We start from the raw sequence: 18,291 nt of genomic DNA, 5'->3' as shown, positions 1-18,291 counted from the left end.
TCGACTGCTGCCCAATCCTCACAGCACCGTCCCTTACGGTCCCTCCTGCAGGTGGTGAGCCCACGGGAAGGCGGCCCAACGTCACTCCGACGTCACGGACCTTGATATTTCCCTCATAAGGGACCCATACATCAATTATACAGTCCAAATTACACTTGCTGTTTGTTTCCCCCCAACAGGTCTGAGAAGTTCTGCAAAAATCAAATTGAAGAAATTTATAAGGTTTGTTTAGTTACTGTTTAAATATTTATGATTGGACCCATTAAGAACCTGTACCTTAGTTTCTGTTCTTTATCTACGGGATTAATATAGTACACATTTCTCTCAGTCTGTCTGTATCTCTGTCTGTTTTTCCTTAACTATTATTAACACTTAAATAAACTTGACTAATTCTATAATGTCATCTAGTTTAGGAACTTCATAGCATCGTTTTTTAAGACGATTGATTTACAGTGCCTTGCAAAAGTATTCGGCCCTCTTGAACAGTACAATACAATATTGAATATTTAGTCTAATACAAATTTCCCACAGATAAAACTCCCATCATTCTTTATTTGCACTCCCAACTGATGACCTTAGAAAGGAATTTTCCAAATAGTTTCCTCAAGTGTTGACTAAAATTGTCAATATTATTCATTTCAGGATTCAAAATAGATATTTAACAAATATGTGTGTATACAGTGCCTTGCCAAAGTATTCGGCCCCCTTGAACTTTGCGACCTTTTGCCACATTTCAGGCTTCAAACATAAAGATATAAAACTAATTTTTTGTGAAGAATCAACAACAAGTGGGACACAATCATGAAGTGGAACGAAATTTATTGGATATTTCAAACTTTTTCAACAAATAAAAAACTGAAAAATTGGGCATGCAAAATTATTCAGCCCCCTTACTTTCAGTGCAGCAAACTCTCTCCAGAAGTTCAGTGAGGGTCTCTGAATGATCCAATGTTGACCTAAATGACTAATGATGATAAATAGAATCCACCTGTGTAATCAAGTCTCCGTATAAATGCACCTGCACTGTGATAGTCTCAGAGGTCCGTTTAAAGCGCAGAAAACATCATGAAGAACAAGGAACACACCAGGCAGGTCCGAGATACTGTTGTGGAAAAGTTTAAAGCCGGATTTGGATACAAAAAGATTTCCCAAGCTTTAAACATCCCAAGGAGCACTGTGCAAGCGATAATATTGAAATGGAAGGAGTATCAGACCACTGCAAATCTACCAAGACCTGGCCGTCCCTCTAAACTTTCAGCTCATACAAGGAGAAGACTGATCAGAGATGCAGGCAAGAGGCCCATGATCACTCTGGATGAACTGCAGAGATCTACAGCTGAGGTTGGAGACTCTGTCCATAGGACAACAATCAGTCGTATACTGCACAAATCTGGCCTTTATGGAAGAGTGGCAAGAAGAAAGCCATTTCTTAAAGATATCCATAAAAAGTGTCGTTTAAAGTTTGCCACAAGCCACCTGGGAGACACACCAAACATGTGGAAGAAGGTGCTCTGGTCAGATGAAACCAAAATCAAACTTTTTGGCAACAATGTAAAACGTTATGTTTGGCGTAAAAGCAACACAGCTCATCACCCTGAACACACCATCCCCACTGTCAAACATGGTGGTGGCAGCATCATGGTTTGGGCCTGCTTTTCTTCAGCAGGGACAGGGAAGATGGTTAAAATTGATGGGAAGATGGATGGAGCCAAATACAGGACCATTCTGGAAGAAAACCTGATGGAGTCTGCAAAAGACCTGAGACTGGGACGGAGATTTGTCTTCCAACAAGACAATGATCCAAAACATAAAGCAAAATCTTGATGGAATGGTCGAGAATCTGTGGAAAGAACTGAAAACTGCTGTTCACAAATGCTCTCCATCCAACCTCACTGAGCTCGAGCTGTTTTGCAAGGAGGAAAATTTCAGTCTCTCGATGTGCAAAACTGATAGAGACATACCCCAAGCGACTTACAGCTGTAATCGCAGCAAAAGGTGGCGCTACAAAGTATTAACTTAAGGGGGCTGAATAATTTTGCATGCCCAATTTTTCAGTTTTTTATTTGTTGAAAAAGTTTGAAATATCCAATAAATTTCGTTCCACTTCATGATTGTGTCCCACTTGTTGTTGATTCTTCACAAAAAATTACAGTTTTATATCTTTGTTTGAAGCCTGAAATGTGGCAAAAGGTCGCAAAGTTCAAGGGGGCCGAATACTTTGGCAAGGCACTGTATACACACATATTTGTTAAATATCTATTTTGAATCCTGAAATGAATAATATTGACAATTTTAGTCAACACTTGAGGAAACTATTTGGAAAATTCCTTTCTAAGGTCATCAGTTGGGAGTGCAAATAAAGAATGATGGGAGTTTTATCTGTAGGAAATTTGTATTAAACCTCAATGTCTAAATTTGAAGTGATTGTTTTTTGTCCCATATGTACCATAACCATAGCATTGCGTTTGTTATTTCCTGATTACTGCACATTCTGAGCAGAAGGTGGAGCACAAAGTTATTCTTTTAGTAAAAAATGAGCTAAAAAGACTACTGAGTTCTTGTTACCCAACATCCTCTGAGAGTGAAGTGGTGACTGATCCAGTTGTCAGAGAATCAATACTGAAGATCACAATTCACGTCCTTATGGATATGAAGCAGACAGATCTTGCTGAAACACTAAAAACTGGTAAGAACTAAATTGATTATTACAAACCCGATTCCAAAAAAGTTCGGACACTGTACAAATTGTGAATAAAAAAAGGAATGCAATAATTTACAATCTCATAAACTTTTATTTAATTCACAATAGAATATAGAAACATATCAAATGTTGAGACAGTTTCATGCCAAATATTGGCTCATTTTGGATTTCATGAGCGCTACACATTCCAAAAAAGTTGGGACAGGCAGCAATTAGAGGCGGGAAAAGTTAAATGTACATATAAGGAACAGCTGGAGCATCAATTTACAACTTATTAGATCAATTGGCAACATGATTGGGTATAAAAAGAGCCTCTCAGAGTGGCAGTGTCTCTCAGAAGTGAAGATGGGCAGAGGATCACCAGTTCCCCCAATGCTGTGGTGATAAATAGTGGTGTAATATCAGAAAGGAGTTTCTCAGAGAAAAATGCAAAGAGTTTGAAGTTATGATCATCTACAGTGCATCATATCATCCAAAGATTCAGAGAATCTGGAAAAATCTCTGTGCGTAAGGGTGAGGGCCAGAAAACCATACTGGATGCTCGTGATCTTCTGCCCTTAGACGCCACTGCATCACATACAGGAATGTTACTGTAATGGAAATCACAACATGGGCTCAGGAATACTTCCAGAAAACATTATCGGTAAACACAATCCACCGTGCCATTCGCCGTCGCCAGATAAAACTCTATAGGTCAAAAAAGAAGCCGTATCTAAACATGATCCAGAAGCTCGGACGTTTTCTCAGGGCCACGGCTCATTTACAATGGACTGTGGAAAAGTGGAAAACTGTTCTGTGGTCAGACGAATCAAAATTTGAAGTTCTTTTTGGAAAACTGAGACACCGTGTCATCCGGACTAAAGAGGAAAAGGACAACCCAAGTTTTTCTCAGCGCTCAGTTCAGAAGCCCGCATCTCTGATGGTATAGGGTTGCATGAGTGTGTGGTATGGGCAGCTTAATTCAATTCAATTCAATTCATTTTTATTTGTATTGCGCTTTTAACAATGAACATTGTCTCAAAGCAGCTTTACACAGATAATGTGGTGATTAAACGTAAATATGTTCTTTGTAAGTATGTTTGTCCCTGATGAGCAACTGTGGCAAGGAAAAACTCCCCAAGATGGCATAAGGAAGAAACCTTGAGAGGAACCAGACTCAAGAGGGAACCCATCCTCATCTGGGTTGCACCAAATGTCCATTTAAAGCAGATATACAATGCTGCGGGGTGCAGTGATGACCATCAGAAGCAAACTGCACTAGCAAGTCAGTGCAGCAGACCGCCGACACCAACTACAGTCCAATCCATCCTCAAAGCACCCGTTCTACTCCGGAATTACATGGAACCACCCAAGGTGTTGATGAGAGACCGTCCCAAGCTGCACAGAAGTGTGAAGTTCCACGGAGGGGAGAGGGGCAGGAACAGTGGTCACTGGAGCCTCAGGAGCATGTTTAACTCGACCGAGAGAGAGAGAGAGAGAGAGAGAGAGAGAGAGAGAGAGAGAGAGAGAGAGAGAGAGAGAGAGAGAGAGAGAGAGAGAGTGACAGGAAGAGAAGGATATGGATTATTAAGTGTCCCTATTGGTGTATGAAAGTTAGTCACTGTGCAGTTTGGACTCCGGCAAGACTCGTTATGGCAGCATAACTAAAAGGGAGAACCAGAAGGTAACACAGACATGAGGGATCTCTGGGATAAGAGACGACCCACCACACCACCATCAACAAACCCGAGTTAACGTGTGAATGAGAGGGGACGACAGCATACAAATATACCAGTTCACCAAACACTCTATATCCATGCTCCCTCCAGATCTGAGCCTTTACCTAAGAAAAATCTACTGATAAAAGGCTTGACTAAATAAATAAGTTTTCAACCTCGACTTGAACACTGAGACTGTGTCTGAGTCCCGAACACTGGTTGGAAGGCTGTTCCATAACTGTGGGGTTTATAAGAAAAAGATTTGCCCCCTGCTGTAGTCTTCATTATTTGAGGAACCAACAGATAGCCAGCTTACACATCTGGAACGGCACCATCAATGCTAAAAGGTATATCCAAAATCTAGAACACCATATGCTCCCATCCAGACGTCGTCTCTTTCAGGGAAGACCTTGCATTTTCCAACATGACAATCCCAGACCACATACTGCATCAATTACAACATCATGGCTGCATAGAAGAAGGATCTGGGTACTGAAATGGCCAGTCTGCAGTCCAGATCTTTCACCCATAGAAAACATTTAGTGCATCATAAATAGGACGATGCGACAAAGAAGACCTGAGACAGTTGAGCAAGTAGAAGCCTGTATTACACAAGAATGGGACAACATTCCTATTCCTAAACTTGTCTCCTCAGTCCCCAGATGTTTGCAGTGGTAAACATGGCCTTGTCCCAACTTTTTTTAGATGTGTTGATGCCATGAAATTTAAAATCAACTTATTTTCCCCTAAAATTATACATTTTCTCAGTTTTGAAATGTGAAACTTCCACATCATTGCATTCTGTTTTTATTCACAATTTGTACAGTATCCCAACTTTTTTGGAATCGGGTTTGTACATTAAACATATTATCTTAACCTACACATTTTTTATTTAAGGAATCATGTACTTCTTGTTGATTTATTTTTACAGTTACTGTTTAGTAAACTATTTAGTTATTGTTCTTACTTATATTTTTATCTGCTGTTTGTCTTTCAAAACACTTTATCACAACTGAGGTCAGGGTTACTAATGTGATAATCACTGGCAGGTGGGGTTTCTTTTAAACATGAACGATAATGGACTGTTTAAAGCCTGTGGGGTTAGTGACTGTTCCAAAAAGAGGTTCATGGTGAGCAACCATGTAACTGGTCATTTGTAAGGCTCTGGTATGAGGAGATGCTGCAGTTATATACTTTGTAAATTGTTTTCTTATTTAATCTGTATAGTCTCAAATAGTCTGTATTGTTTTGTATAGTATAAGCTAAATGTATAGTGTTATTAACTGTATATCTGTACTTTTAAGAGTCACTAACAGCTGGAACAAAATATCTTGGCAACACACTTGGCCAATAAACCTGATTCTGATCTGATCTGATCTGTGTGGTGTGGTAGGCTTTACATTTTGGCAGGTTTAACTTTAACTGGAGCAGGTTATGTTTGTGGGAGCGTGGCACCACATGAAAAACACAAGAATATAAAGTGAAAACACAACTAAAAGACAAAGAGTGCAATTAAAGAGTAGTTTAAGAGACCTCCTTTGGTTTAGTTATCAATGAAGATGCTGCTGTTGGCTTGAGTATGGCTTGACAAGGCCACCAGACTGGCCTTTAGATTACATTTACTTTTATAGCATTTAACATAATCCAAATTGGCATTCACAAATAGTTTAAGTACTTCTGGAGAAAGCAGTTTTCCAAACGTCATTTGAAAACTGCTAGTGACTGCTGTGCTGACATCACGTGGATGGTCAGTTAGCGACCAGCTAAAACCCAGAAAGGCCTTGAATGTTTTTAACCTTTTTTTTTTTGTTTTGTTTTGTTCACCTTGCTTATAAAATTAAATTAAGAATGTACTCTATAATACTAAATACTTTGTGAACTTTGTAAATATTTTAAAGAATTAACAATCTTATTTTTCTTTTAATTAGAATTTCTCTCTATACATAAAGAAAAGCATAAATCCAAAATGAAAGAAAAGTATAGAAGACTTTGTGAAACCTCAAAGCAAGAAAGCCCATCACTTTTAAATGAGATTTACACAGAACTCTACATCACAGACGGTTGGAATGAAGACATCAATAATGAACATGAGGTGAGACACATTCAGATGCCATCAAGGCGATCAACATCAAAAGAGACTCTCATCAAATGTAGTGACCTTTTCAGAGACAGGTCCATCAGAACTGTAGTGACCAAAGGAATCGCTGGAATTGGTAAAACAGTCTCTGTGCAGAAGTTCATTGTGGACTGGGCTGAAGGAAAAGCAAATCAGGACATATCCTTCATATTTCCACTTCCCTTTAGAGAGTTAAATCTGATGAAGCAAAATAAACTCAGTCTGATGAAAGTTCTTCATCAATTTTTCCCAGTAACAAATGAACTACAGTTATTACACAGTGAGGCCTATAAAGTTCTGTTCATCTTTGATGGTCTGGATGAGTGTCAACTTTCACTAAGTTTCAAGCACAATGAGAGATTGTGTGATGCGACAGAATCAGCCTCAGTGGATGTTCTGTTGACGAACCTCATCAAGGGAAATCTGCTTCCATCTGCTCACATCTGGATCACCACTCGACCAGGAGCAGCCAATCAGATCCCACCTGAGTGTGTAAACCAGGTAACTGAGTTACAAGGGTTTACTGATTCTCAGAAAGAGGAGTACTTCATGAAGAGGATCAGCGATCAGAGCCTGGCCAATAAAATCATCACACACATTAAGTCTTCAAAAAGCCTCTACATCATGTGCCACCTCCCAGTCTTCTGCTGGATCACAGCCACTGTTCTAGAGAGAATGTTGAGTGAAGCAGAGAGTGAAGAGATCCCCAAGACTCTGACTCAAATGTTCACACACTTCCTGATCTTTCAAATCAAACACAAGGACCAAAAGTACCATCAGAGATGTGAACCTGATCCTCAGCAGACCAGAGAGAGTATCATGGCACTGGGAAAACTGGCTTTTCAACAGCTGGAAAAAGGAAGCCTGGTCTTCTATGAGGAAGATCTGAGAGAGTGTGGAATTGAAGTCAAGGAAGCAACAGTGTATTCTGGAGTGTGTACTCAGATCTTTAGAGAGGAGTTTGAGCTCCAATTAGGGAAGGTGTTCAGCTTTATTCATCTCAGTGTTCAGGAGTTCCTGGCTGCTTTATATGCATTTCTCACCTTCATCAACAGAAATCAACCTGAAAACCAAACCACTGATCTGTCTGACCTTTTTAACAACTCAAGCATGTCTGATTTTCTCAGGAGTGCAGTAGACAAGGCCTTACAGAGTAAGAATGGACACCTGGACCTTTTCCTTCGCTTCCTTCTGGGTCTCTCATTGGAGTCTAACCAGAATCTCCTACAAAGCCTTCTGCCCCAGACAGGAAGCAGCGCTCACAGCATAGAGGAAACTGTTGAGTACATCAAGGAAAAGATCCATGTGGATCTACCACCAGAAAAATCCATAAATCTGTTCCACTGTCTGAATGAACTGAATTATCAGTGTATACAAAAGGAAGTCCAAAAATACCTGAAACCTGGACGCTATAGTTGTCTCAGAGGAACCACATTTTCTCCTATTCAGTGGTCAGCATTAGTGTTTTTGTTGCTGAATTCGACACAGGAACATGAGGAGTTTGATTTGAGGACTTATGATCGAAGTGAAAAATGTCTTTTATGGCTCATGCCAGTCGTCAAAGAATCCAGAAAAGCTGTGTGAGTATTGAGTATGGGTAGATATTCAAATGTTTAAGAACCTAATATACAGTGAATATTGCTTTTATAATACACTTCTGCTATTCATCATCAACCTCGTGAACAAACAGTTGTGAACAGTAGGTAATGCTGCCTTAACTGTCTGGACCCCAATAAAAATATAAAGTAAGATATGTGTTTTCATTCTTTTTCTTGCAGGCTATGTGGTTGTTTTCTCTCAACACAAAGCTGTAGAGCTTTGTCTTCAGTTCTTAGCTCAAACTTTTCCAGACTCAGAGAACTGGATCTGAGTGAGAATAATTTGCTGGACGAAGGAGTGAAGCTGATTGCTGCTGGCCTGGAAAATCAACATTGTAAACTGGAGATTTTGTGGTGAGTTGATTATCATGGAACATTTATCGAACTATGAGTTTCACTTTTCAGTGACACAACTTAACTTGCATCAAATCTCTCTTGATGTTCTTTTCTCTTCCCTTTCCATCCTCTTCCTTACTCACTACAACAGAGAACATTGATTAGTTAAATTACACATAGGTGTGTGATCCTTACTGCCTACTTCCTCTTGTTGTACCCCACCCCATTTATTAACCAGCACTCTGCCCACTGCCACATATTCCCACCACATTCCCACATCCTGTCCACACAATGTGAGAGGAAATTGTGTAATGTGGGCACACATGGCTGCAATTTGATTGCCAGACAGTTATTTTTTTGATAGCGCTTTACCAACTCTCCTGCACTGAGAAATTACAGCAAATGTAAAGCATAGGGCGCTACTTCCTCTCCACCACCTGTGACATGCCCTTCAGCCCTCTTTTCAATGCATCAATCTGTAAAACAAAAAGGAGAGAAAAGTCAGAGAAATGTACATTTACATTTAAGTCATTTAGCAGAAGCTCTTATCCAGAGCAATGTACAAAAGTGGGTCTTCACCCATCTTTGAATATAGTCAGTGACTCAGCTGTTCAGACATCTAGGGGATGTTCATTCCACCACCTCAGTGCCAACACAAAGAGGAGTTTAGATGTAGACTTACCTCTCAACCTGAGAGCAGGTGGGAGCAGTCGAGCAGTGCTAGATGATCTAAGGCAGCATGGTGCAGTGCGAGGAGTAATAAGACATTTGACGTATAATGGTGCGGGTCCATTTTTGGCTTGGTGAACAAGCATCGGTGTTTTGAATCTGATGCATGCAGCTACCAGAAGGGAGCAGCGGTGGGGTGGGAGAATGTAGCTATGTTGACTACAAGTAACACAGCTGCATTTTGGATCATTTGCAGAGGAAAAATAGGGTTCAGAGGTCCACCTGCCAGCAGAAAGTTGCAGTAGTCCATTCTTGAAATGACAAGAGACTTAACAAGCACCTGGACAGCCTGTGTGGATTGAAATGGTCAAATCCTTCTGATGTTATTGAGAAGAAACTGACATGAATAAGTCATATTAGCAATATGTGAGGAAAACTACAGTTGATTGTCCATGGTTACCCCAAGTTTGCGAAGGGGAGAGCAGAGACTTGTGAAGAGTTATTCTGAGATCCTGGCCTGAACATGAATCACCTGGGATGACCAGCATTTCAGTTTTGACCAGAAGTTCAGTTTTGCTGGAATTGGTCATTCATGCAAAAGGATTTGTGAGATTTGTGAGAAGATGCTGAGATTGGAGCAGAAGCTGAATGTCATCAGCATAGCAGTGGTAAGAAAACCGATGTGAGGATAAGACTCCACCAAGAGAGTAAGTATAAAGGAAGAAAAGAAGAGGACCAAGTACTGAGCCCTGTGGGACATCCAGTGGAGGGTCTGCATGGGACTAATGTAGATGCCAATTCAAGTCAAGATTATAAGTAATGTTCTTTCTACAGTCTTATACAGTCTTTATGGTTAGTAGCTCCTAGTTTTATGAGCTCAACATTTGTGATCCTCACAGATCCAGCATCAGCTTCTCAATGCCGGAGCCTTTAAACACTCCAGGAGGTCCAATGTCAAAACTCCACACATGTAGTCGGATCCAATTGGCACTGGTACGTCTCTAGATGGTTCGGGAAGTTTGCGAGTTCAGCATCTACTTCTTCAAAGGTCCATAATCTTAATGAGGTGGGACGTGACTGGAGCTGGCCAAACCTCAGGAAGCCTCGGAATGACTCTTCTCTGTTCTGGCGCCGTCTGCTAAATGGCGAAAATGTAAATGTAAATTTAAATGTAAGAGAAAGAGAAGCAGTGCAGAGAAATAAGCGTCGCTGCTGTTCATGATATTAACAGCACAAGTTGATAATGTGATGTGATCAGATGTTCTGGAGCACAAGGTTATGATGTGATGTGTGTTATGTGTAGGCTTTGCTAAAAAGATATGTTTTTAATCTGCACTTAAACTGGGAGAGTGTGTCTGAGTTTAGGAGCTAAATGTGAGAATGTTCTACCACCTTTAGTGGACTTTGCTATTCTAGGAACTACTAGAAGCCCAGAGTTCTGATTGCTGCGCAACACATTTGACAACCAAGGGGCAGGACAATGAAGTCTTCTTGAGTTTCATAAAAATGGTCCACCACAGAGTGCAGCTTTTACATGTTTACTTCTGGCATGACTCAGACAACTGGAATGGATTTGGAGCTACCTTTTTAGTAAGAACACTCAGGCTGGTGACATCTGGAAAATTAGGAACAAATCTATGATAAAAGCCAGCCAGCCCCATAAAATCTCTTAATTCCTTAATGGTCTTGGGTTTTAGGCAGGTCACAATTGCTGTTGTGCTAACAATTTTGGGACGTATGGCCCAAGTGGAAGCCCAGATATCGTACTTCCACCCACCCATTTGCATACTTTTTTGAGCTAGCTGTGAGTTCCCCCAACCTCAAGGTTCTCAGAACCGCTCTTTAGTGTTATAAATACCACTTTCAAGCAATACTATAAATTATTGTCATCTGAGTAACGGCAGAGGATTCAGTCCCTCAGTCTGTGGATGATAAATGCCTGTGTGGATTGATTTAATCCCCAAAGCCTATATGGTCAGTCAGGATCTCTTTCATGATCCTGACTTGGGAGGTAACAAGAAAGGGTCATTCATTGGTCTTGGAAATGCCTGGGTTCCCACAGCACAAGCAAACAGGCTCAGGTTTCCTTCCTGCACCTGTCATGTCAGGATCACCTGTAGAAAAGAAAACACAGACACAGGAGGATTAGGAGAAGAAGGAGGGAGACGAGTGCAGGTGGCTGCTGCTTGTAAAGCTTGAAAGTTTTGGTGTCATCAGATGGTCCCAATGCGTTCTATGAACATGCACACACACATACACCCACTCAGCTTGACATCTCTTTCGCTCTCCAGGTTCTTTTCTCTCCCCTTTTTATTCTCTTCCTTACGTACTGCAACAAAGATTAGCATTAACATTGATTAGTTCATTCACATACAGGTGAGTGATCCTTACTGCTCTGACTCTGACCCCATTCACAAACTTAGCACATGACTGCTGCTACATACACACTCTGTTTTTTACACTCTTTGAAGTCTATGTTTTTATGTATCAGTACATAAAATCACCAAGTCCTTGCTAAGCATGGTCAAGGGAGTGTCACCTTTATTGTAGATCTTGTTAATCAGTGAAAATAGCATTTTAAACCTCTGATGATTTCAAATTCTTTGCATTTTCTGTTATGGCGAGAAGTTTGCCGAAACTAGAATTCAGGAGAAGGAAAAAAGAGAGAGGTTTTTCTTAGAACTGTTGAGTAGTGAAAAAGCTCTATACAACTTTATAACCTCTTTATCTGAGCAAAGCTGCTTTGATACAATGCCCATTGTTAGAATGCTCTATAAATTAAAATGAATTCTGTTGGATTGATTTTTTCTGGCACAGTTTTTCTGAGAGATCAGATGAGTATGCCAAACCATGGGTTATAGGAAATTTTTTAAAAGTTCACAATTGTGTGCATTTTACATTTGTTATTAGATACTGCAGATTTCCGGCCACCTGAGTTGTTAGATGCAGTTTCTGTAAGACCACAATAAGAATTGTGCTCACATTCTCACCTTCATTGTTGCTGAACATCAGACTATTTTCAGTGGTGTGTCTTTTGTCTCTACTGATGTCCTTGGTTGAGTTTTTTCCTTATCTTTGCAGGCTGATGCAGTGTGGCATATCAGATGATGGCTTTGTTGCTCTGGCTTCAGCTCTGAAGTCCAACACCATGTCAAACCTGCGAGAGTTAAATCTGAACTGCAATGAACCTGGAGATAGAGGAGTGATGATGCTGTTTAATCTACAGAAAGATGCAAATTTCAAATTGAAGACTCTAACGTGAATTATACACACATACAAATATATAGTTGTCCCACACATCACGTCAAATAATGCATACTTCACTGTTACAAATAGCAGATGAAATATAGGTTCAAGCCCCCTTGTGTTTTTATTATCATAATATCTCTGGGATTTAGAAGACTAGTGGCCATGAACCTTTTTTTTATTTGAGATAAATCTATTCCTTTAGCAGGAAAGCTTGATATTTTGTGGATGATGTGGATAATATTTATCTCTGATTTACAGAATTAACCGCGACCCTAAAGAGATGGAAAAGAGTTACCACTCGTATGATTTTGGCTGGAGGTCTTCAAGCGCCGAAATGGATGCAGCAGAATTTTTTGTATCACATAAAAAGAGTACAAGTACACCACATTACAGCATCAGTACAGTCAACTAGGATGCATCAAACTACAAACCACAGAAAACACTCACATTCCTGTACTCTAACTTAAATAGATAGTGATCAGGAACACGTGCTCACACACTGACAAACACACACAAACACATCTCACCACCATCTTGTGCCAGTTTGCTGTTTTCTTATTGCTTCTCGTTGATTACTTCAGACTATGTAAGTCTTAGGTTAGAGATTCATTAGAAAGTAACAGAGTTGTTTTAGTTTTTTGTTCTACTAGAACTAGCTGGCTAGAAAAAGCTTCCATTCTTCCTTCACCTTTGTGCCATTGAGAGCCTTCGCTTGCAAGTTATTGCATTTTTTTTTAAGTTACTGTAAATATGCAAATAAAAATAATTTTGAATTCATAATTTTGATTTGAAAAACAAACCCTTGTTTGTTTCATGGTGTTTGCATTTGATATTATAAGCTAAGCTAAGCTAAACCTAGCCTATTGTCATGTTATCAGAAGATTTTATAATCTTTGAATAGAAATGCATTTCAGTTTAACATACATAAAGAAAAGAACAAGACAGCAGTTATAAGCCTCAACTTTACTTCTTGTATGGGTTCTGTTAGCTATCGGTCAGGTTTCCATTGATGGAACATAAAAAAAAAAAGCAATCGAATAGTGGGTACTACAGCACAAGGAATTTAACGCCACCTCTATCATTCCCTGTTCATCATCACGTTTTGTGCTCCTAGACAGCATAAGCAAGACATAAAGTTAAACAACACTATGAGGTTTAGAAATAAGAAATATAATCTATAGCTTCCATGTTAACTAATATATTAAGAAGCTGCTAATGCTTGTGCCAAGCTGAAGAACGTAGAAGCCGGGACTGAACTTCTCAAAAGGGATTTTAAAATCATGATTGGAAAAACTGTCAGAATCCCACCCTTGTCTGCCCCCGACGTCGTTCTTTCCCCACTTTTGTTAGTTTCTTTTTGTCTTTACCTGGTGAAACACGGCTAATGTGCTCTACAGTAGTGTGTACAGTATGAGGTAATGGTCTGTGATGTCATCACTCTGATGTAAAATATCGATATCAGTGACGTCTGTCCCGTGGGATATTATTAAGTCTAATGTGTGGTTAAAATTATGAGTTGGTCTGGTGACGTTTTGTTTACCCCAAAAGAGTTTAAGAAATCGACAAATGTAATCCTAGAGCATCGTTTACATCATCTACATGAATATTAAAATCTCCTACAAGTCAAGAAGCTTTTATTGTCATTTCTACCATATATATACCTGTATATATATATCTGTACACGTTCCTACAGAATCCTGGTGCTACATAAAACAACACAGAGCTACACCTCAACACATAAAGTGCATCGTGTGCAACCAAGTGCAAACAGTGCAGAAAAAAAACAGTGCAGACGAAAAACAGTGCAGACAGACAACACAAGACAGTGTGGGACAAATACACAAAATACACAATAGCACAAACTAGTAAAGCTACTGTATAATGTGTTATACAGTACAATGTGCAAAAGAAAGAGAGAGATAAACAAGAGTGTATTTGTGAACATACATACTGTTGTGCAAAACAGCAACAGCAGTAATGTATGATAATAATATAATGTGGTGGTGCTGAAGACATGATGTGTGTGAATTTAGTGTATGTATGAGTTCAGGTTGTAACAGTTCAGTAACACACAGTTGTGTGTCTAATCTATTTTCCCTATAGAGTGTGTGTGTGTGTGTGTGTGTGTGTGTGTGTGTGTGTGTGTGTGTGTGTGTGTGTGTGTGTGTGTGTGTGTGTGTGTGTGTGTGTGTGTGTGTGTGTGTGTAAGAGAGTTTCACTTCCAGTTCAGTTCTGTGTGTTGAGGAACCTGATGGCTTAAGGCGAAAAAACTGTTGCCCAGTCTGGATGTAAAGCCTGAATGCTTCAGAACCTCTTTACTAATGGCAAGAAAGTAGAGTGTGTGTGAAGAGTGTGTGTGGGATGGGTGTGTGTGTGAGGGGTGTATAAGAGGTGTGTGTGTGGGATATGTAAGGGGTGTGTGTGGGATTTGTTTGGGGGTGTGTGTGAGATATGTGAGGGGTGTTTGTGAGGGGTGTGTGTGGGATATATGAGGGGGATGTGTAAGGGGTGTGTGTAGGATCTGTGTGAGGGGTGTGTGTGAGGGGTATGTGTAGGATCTGTGTGAGTGGTTGTGAGGGGTGTGTGTGAGGGGTTGTGAGTGGTGTGTGTAAGGGGTGTGTGAGGGGTATGTGTAGGATCTGTGTGAGTGGTTGTGAGGGGTGTGTGTGAGGGGTTGTGAGTGGTGTGTGTAAGGGGTGTGTGAGGGGTATGTGTAGGATCTGTGTGAGGGGTATGTGTAGGATCTGTGTGAGGGGTTGTGAGGGGTGTGTGTGAGGGGTTGTGAGTGGTTGTGAGTGGTGTGTGAGGGGTATGTGTAGGATCTGTGTGAGTGGTTGTGAGGGGTGTGTGTGAGGGGTTGTGAGTGGTGTGTGTAAGGGGTGTGTGAGGGGTATGTGTAGGATCTGTGTGAGGGGTGTGTGTGTGGGATGTGTGTGAGGGGTTGTGAGGGGTGTGTGTAAGGGGTGTGTGTGATGTTTGTGAGGGGTGTGTGTGGGATATATGAGGGGGATGTGTAAGGGGTGTGTGTAGTATCTGTGTGAGGGGTGTGTGTGAGGGGTTGTGAGTGGTGTGTGAGGGGTATGTGTAGAATCTGTGTGAGGGGTGTGTGTGGGATGTGTGTGAGGGGTTGTGGGGGGTGTGTGTGAGGGGTGTGTGTGAGGGATGTGTGTGAAGGGGGTGTGTAAAGGGGGTGTGTGAGGGATTGTGAGGGGTGTGTGTGGGATGTGTGTGGGATGTGTGTGAGGGGTTGTGAGTGGTGTGTGCGAGGGGTGTGTGTGAGGGGTATGTGTAGGATCTGTGTGAGGGGTTGTGAGGGGTGTATGTGAGGGGTGTGTGTGGGATGTGTGTGAGGGGTTGTGAGGGATGTGTGTAAGGGGTGTGTGTGATGTGTGTGAAGGGGGTGTGTGAGGGATTGTGAGGGGTGTGTGTGGGATGTGTGTGAGGGGTTGTGAGTGGTGTGTGTGAGGGGTATGTGTAGGATCTGTGTAAAGGGGTTGTGAGGGGTGTGTGTGGGATGTGTGTGATGTGTGTGAGAAGTGTTTGTGAGGGGTGTGTGTGGGATATATGAGGGGTGTGTGTAGGATCTGTGTGAGGGGTGTGTGTGAGGGGTGTGTGTGAGGGGTATGTGTAGGATCTGTATGAGGGGTGTGTGTGGGATGTGTGTGAGGGGTGTGTGTGTGAGGGGGTGTGTGAAGGGTTGTGAAGGGTTTGTGTGAGTGGTGTGTGTGAGGGGTTGTGAGGGGTGTGTGTGGGATGTGTGTGATGGGTTGTGAGGGGTGTGTGTGTGAGGGGGTGTGTGAGGGATTGTGATGGGTGTGTGTGTGTGTGAAGGGTTGTGAAGGGTGTGTGTGAGGGGTTGTGAGGGGTGTGTGAGGGGTGTGTGTGAGGGGTGTGTGTGAGGGGTGTGTGAGGGATGTGTGTAAGGGGTGTGTGTGATGTGTGTGAAGGGGGTGTGTGAGGGGTGTGTGAGGGGTGTGTGTGGGATGTGTGTGAGGGGTTGTGAGTGGTGTGTGTGAGGGGTATGTGTAGGATCTGTGTAAAGGGGTTGTGAGGGGTGTGTGTGGGATGTGTGTGAGGGATGTGTGTGATGTGTGTGAGAGGTGTTTGTGAGGGGTGTGTGTGGGATATATAAGGGGGTGTGTGTAGGATCTGTGTGAGGGGTGTGTGTGAGGGGTGTGTGTGAGGGGTATGTGTAGGATCTGTATGAGGGGTGTGTGTGGGATGTGTGTGAGGGGTGTGTGTGTGAGGGGGTGTGTGAAGGGTTGTGAAGGGTTTGTGTGAGTGGTGTGTGTGAGGGGTTGTGAGGGGTGTGTGTGGGATGTGTGTGAGGGGTTGTGAGGGGTGTGTGTGTGAGGGGGTGTGTGAGGGATTGTGATGGGTGTGTGTGTGTGTGTGTGAAGGGTTGTGAAGGGTGTGTGTGTGAGGGGTTGTGAGGGGTGTGTGTGGGATGTGTGTGAAGGGTTGTGAGGGGTGTGTGTGGGATGTGTGTGAGGGGTTGTGAGAGGTGTGTGTGAGGGGTGTGCGTGGGATGTGTGTGAGGGGTTGTGAGGGGTGTGTGTGGGATGTGTGTGAGGGGTTGTGAGAGGTGTGTGTGAGGGGTGTGTGAGGGGTTGTGAGGGGTGTGTGTGTGTGAGAAATTGGTAATGCAAAGCCACTCTAAAATGTACATCTCTGGAGTAATGTTTTGGTGATCCGTGGAAACTTTCCATTCCATTAAACATTACAAGCAGTAATTGGTCCATTGAAGTAAAACATCGACACGAAACCCAAAATCACGGTAAAATATTTATCTTAACTGCATTGATTCGTCCTGATCTACTTAATATGAAGTGGATAGATCGTGTTAAAGTTGTAGTGCCAGGGCATCTTTTGGATAACACACTTTTAAGAATATTAACTTTGTTTACAGAAAACTTTTCAAAATGATCTAACACTAAGATTATAACAGGGATACTAGATGCTGGATTGTGCTGACGTGACACACCTTGCCAAAGAGAGCAAATTACAAAGAAGAGAGAGGAACCTTGATGAGTTTCACGGTTTAAATTGAAGTAGTTTGATTGCACATTATTGGTATGAACACTGGCTAAAGAATATAAAAGCTTAATCCAAGAAATAACCCTATCACCAAACCCAAATCTTTTAAGTACCTGAAAAAGATACGTCTATTCTACCCGATCAAATGCTTTCCCTGCATAAAGAGAACCTACCACCTCAGGGGTTACCAGACTGTCCAGAATAGATTATATATAAAAGTGTACGAATATTAAAAAACATCTGTCTCCCCAATAAACCCTGTTTGTTCGGTAGATATTATTTTTGGAAATATCCTTTCACTACGAAGAGCCAAAACTTTAGCCAGTATCTGTGCATCTACAGTTTGTAATGACAGAGGTCTACAGGAACTACAAAGCATTGGATCTTTGTCCTTCTTTATAAGAAGTACAACAGAGGCCTGGGTTAGAGTTTCAGGAAGCGAGCCACGTTGTACAGACTCATTAAATACGTTAAAATGTAAAATGGTTTTTACCTGAATATTGTCTCTTTTACTCAGAAATGCAGAGTATGAAATTACTGTCACGGTCCGAACAAAGCACCATTTTGGATCGGGAGAGGCCGCTGCGAGCTACTGCCATGCCGGCATTTTTTTATTGCTAAAATACAAATACTCATAGTTAATGAATTGAGGAAATAAATAAACAAAGCGGTGAAAAAAACATGTACTGAAAACCATTTACAAAACCATTTTGTCAGACAGAGATGCTGGATCTGCAACCTGATATCATGAAACTGTGAACAATTTAAACCATTGGACAGTTTTGACACACAACTATTTTAGACAAACTTCACCCAGCATACATAACTTCTTATACAGTAGTCTGAGTGCAGTTTTTCACACTTTTCTCTGCTCTCATCTGTCTTTTT

The 18,291-nt window shown here is 41.5% G+C and overlaps 1 protein-coding gene across 1 annotated transcript in view; it reads left to right on the top strand.

Annotated features, from left to right (window-relative positions):
* LOC310738020 (protein NLRC3-like) overlaps window positions 1-13,165 on the top strand; it is a 29,332-nt gene extending 16,167 nt beyond the window's left edge. The window contains exons 7-12 of the mRNA XM_083562819.1: window positions 180-222; window positions 2,500-2,686; window positions 6,327-8,094; window positions 8,293-8,466; window positions 12,199-12,375; window positions 12,625-13,165. Coding sequence (XP_083418945.1) covers window positions 180-222; window positions 2,500-2,686; window positions 6,327-8,094; window positions 8,293-8,466; window positions 12,199-12,375; window positions 12,625-12,778 — 2,503 coding nt within the window. The 3' untranslated portion in view covers window positions 12,779-13,165. The remainder of the gene's footprint in view (window positions 1-179; window positions 223-2,499; window positions 2,687-6,326; window positions 8,095-8,292; window positions 8,467-12,198; window positions 12,376-12,624) is intronic.
* Window positions 13,166-18,291: the final 5,126 nt, after the last annotated feature.

This window comes from Silurus aristotelis (genome assembly GCF_946808225.1).
Source record: "Silurus aristotelis genome assembly, chromosome: 2".
Lineage (NCBI taxonomy): Eukaryota > Metazoa > Chordata > Actinopteri > Siluriformes > Siluridae > Silurus > Silurus aristotelis.
The sequence above is the reverse complement of the archived record's forward strand: the minus strand, read 5'-3'. Positions and strand labels throughout refer to the sequence as shown.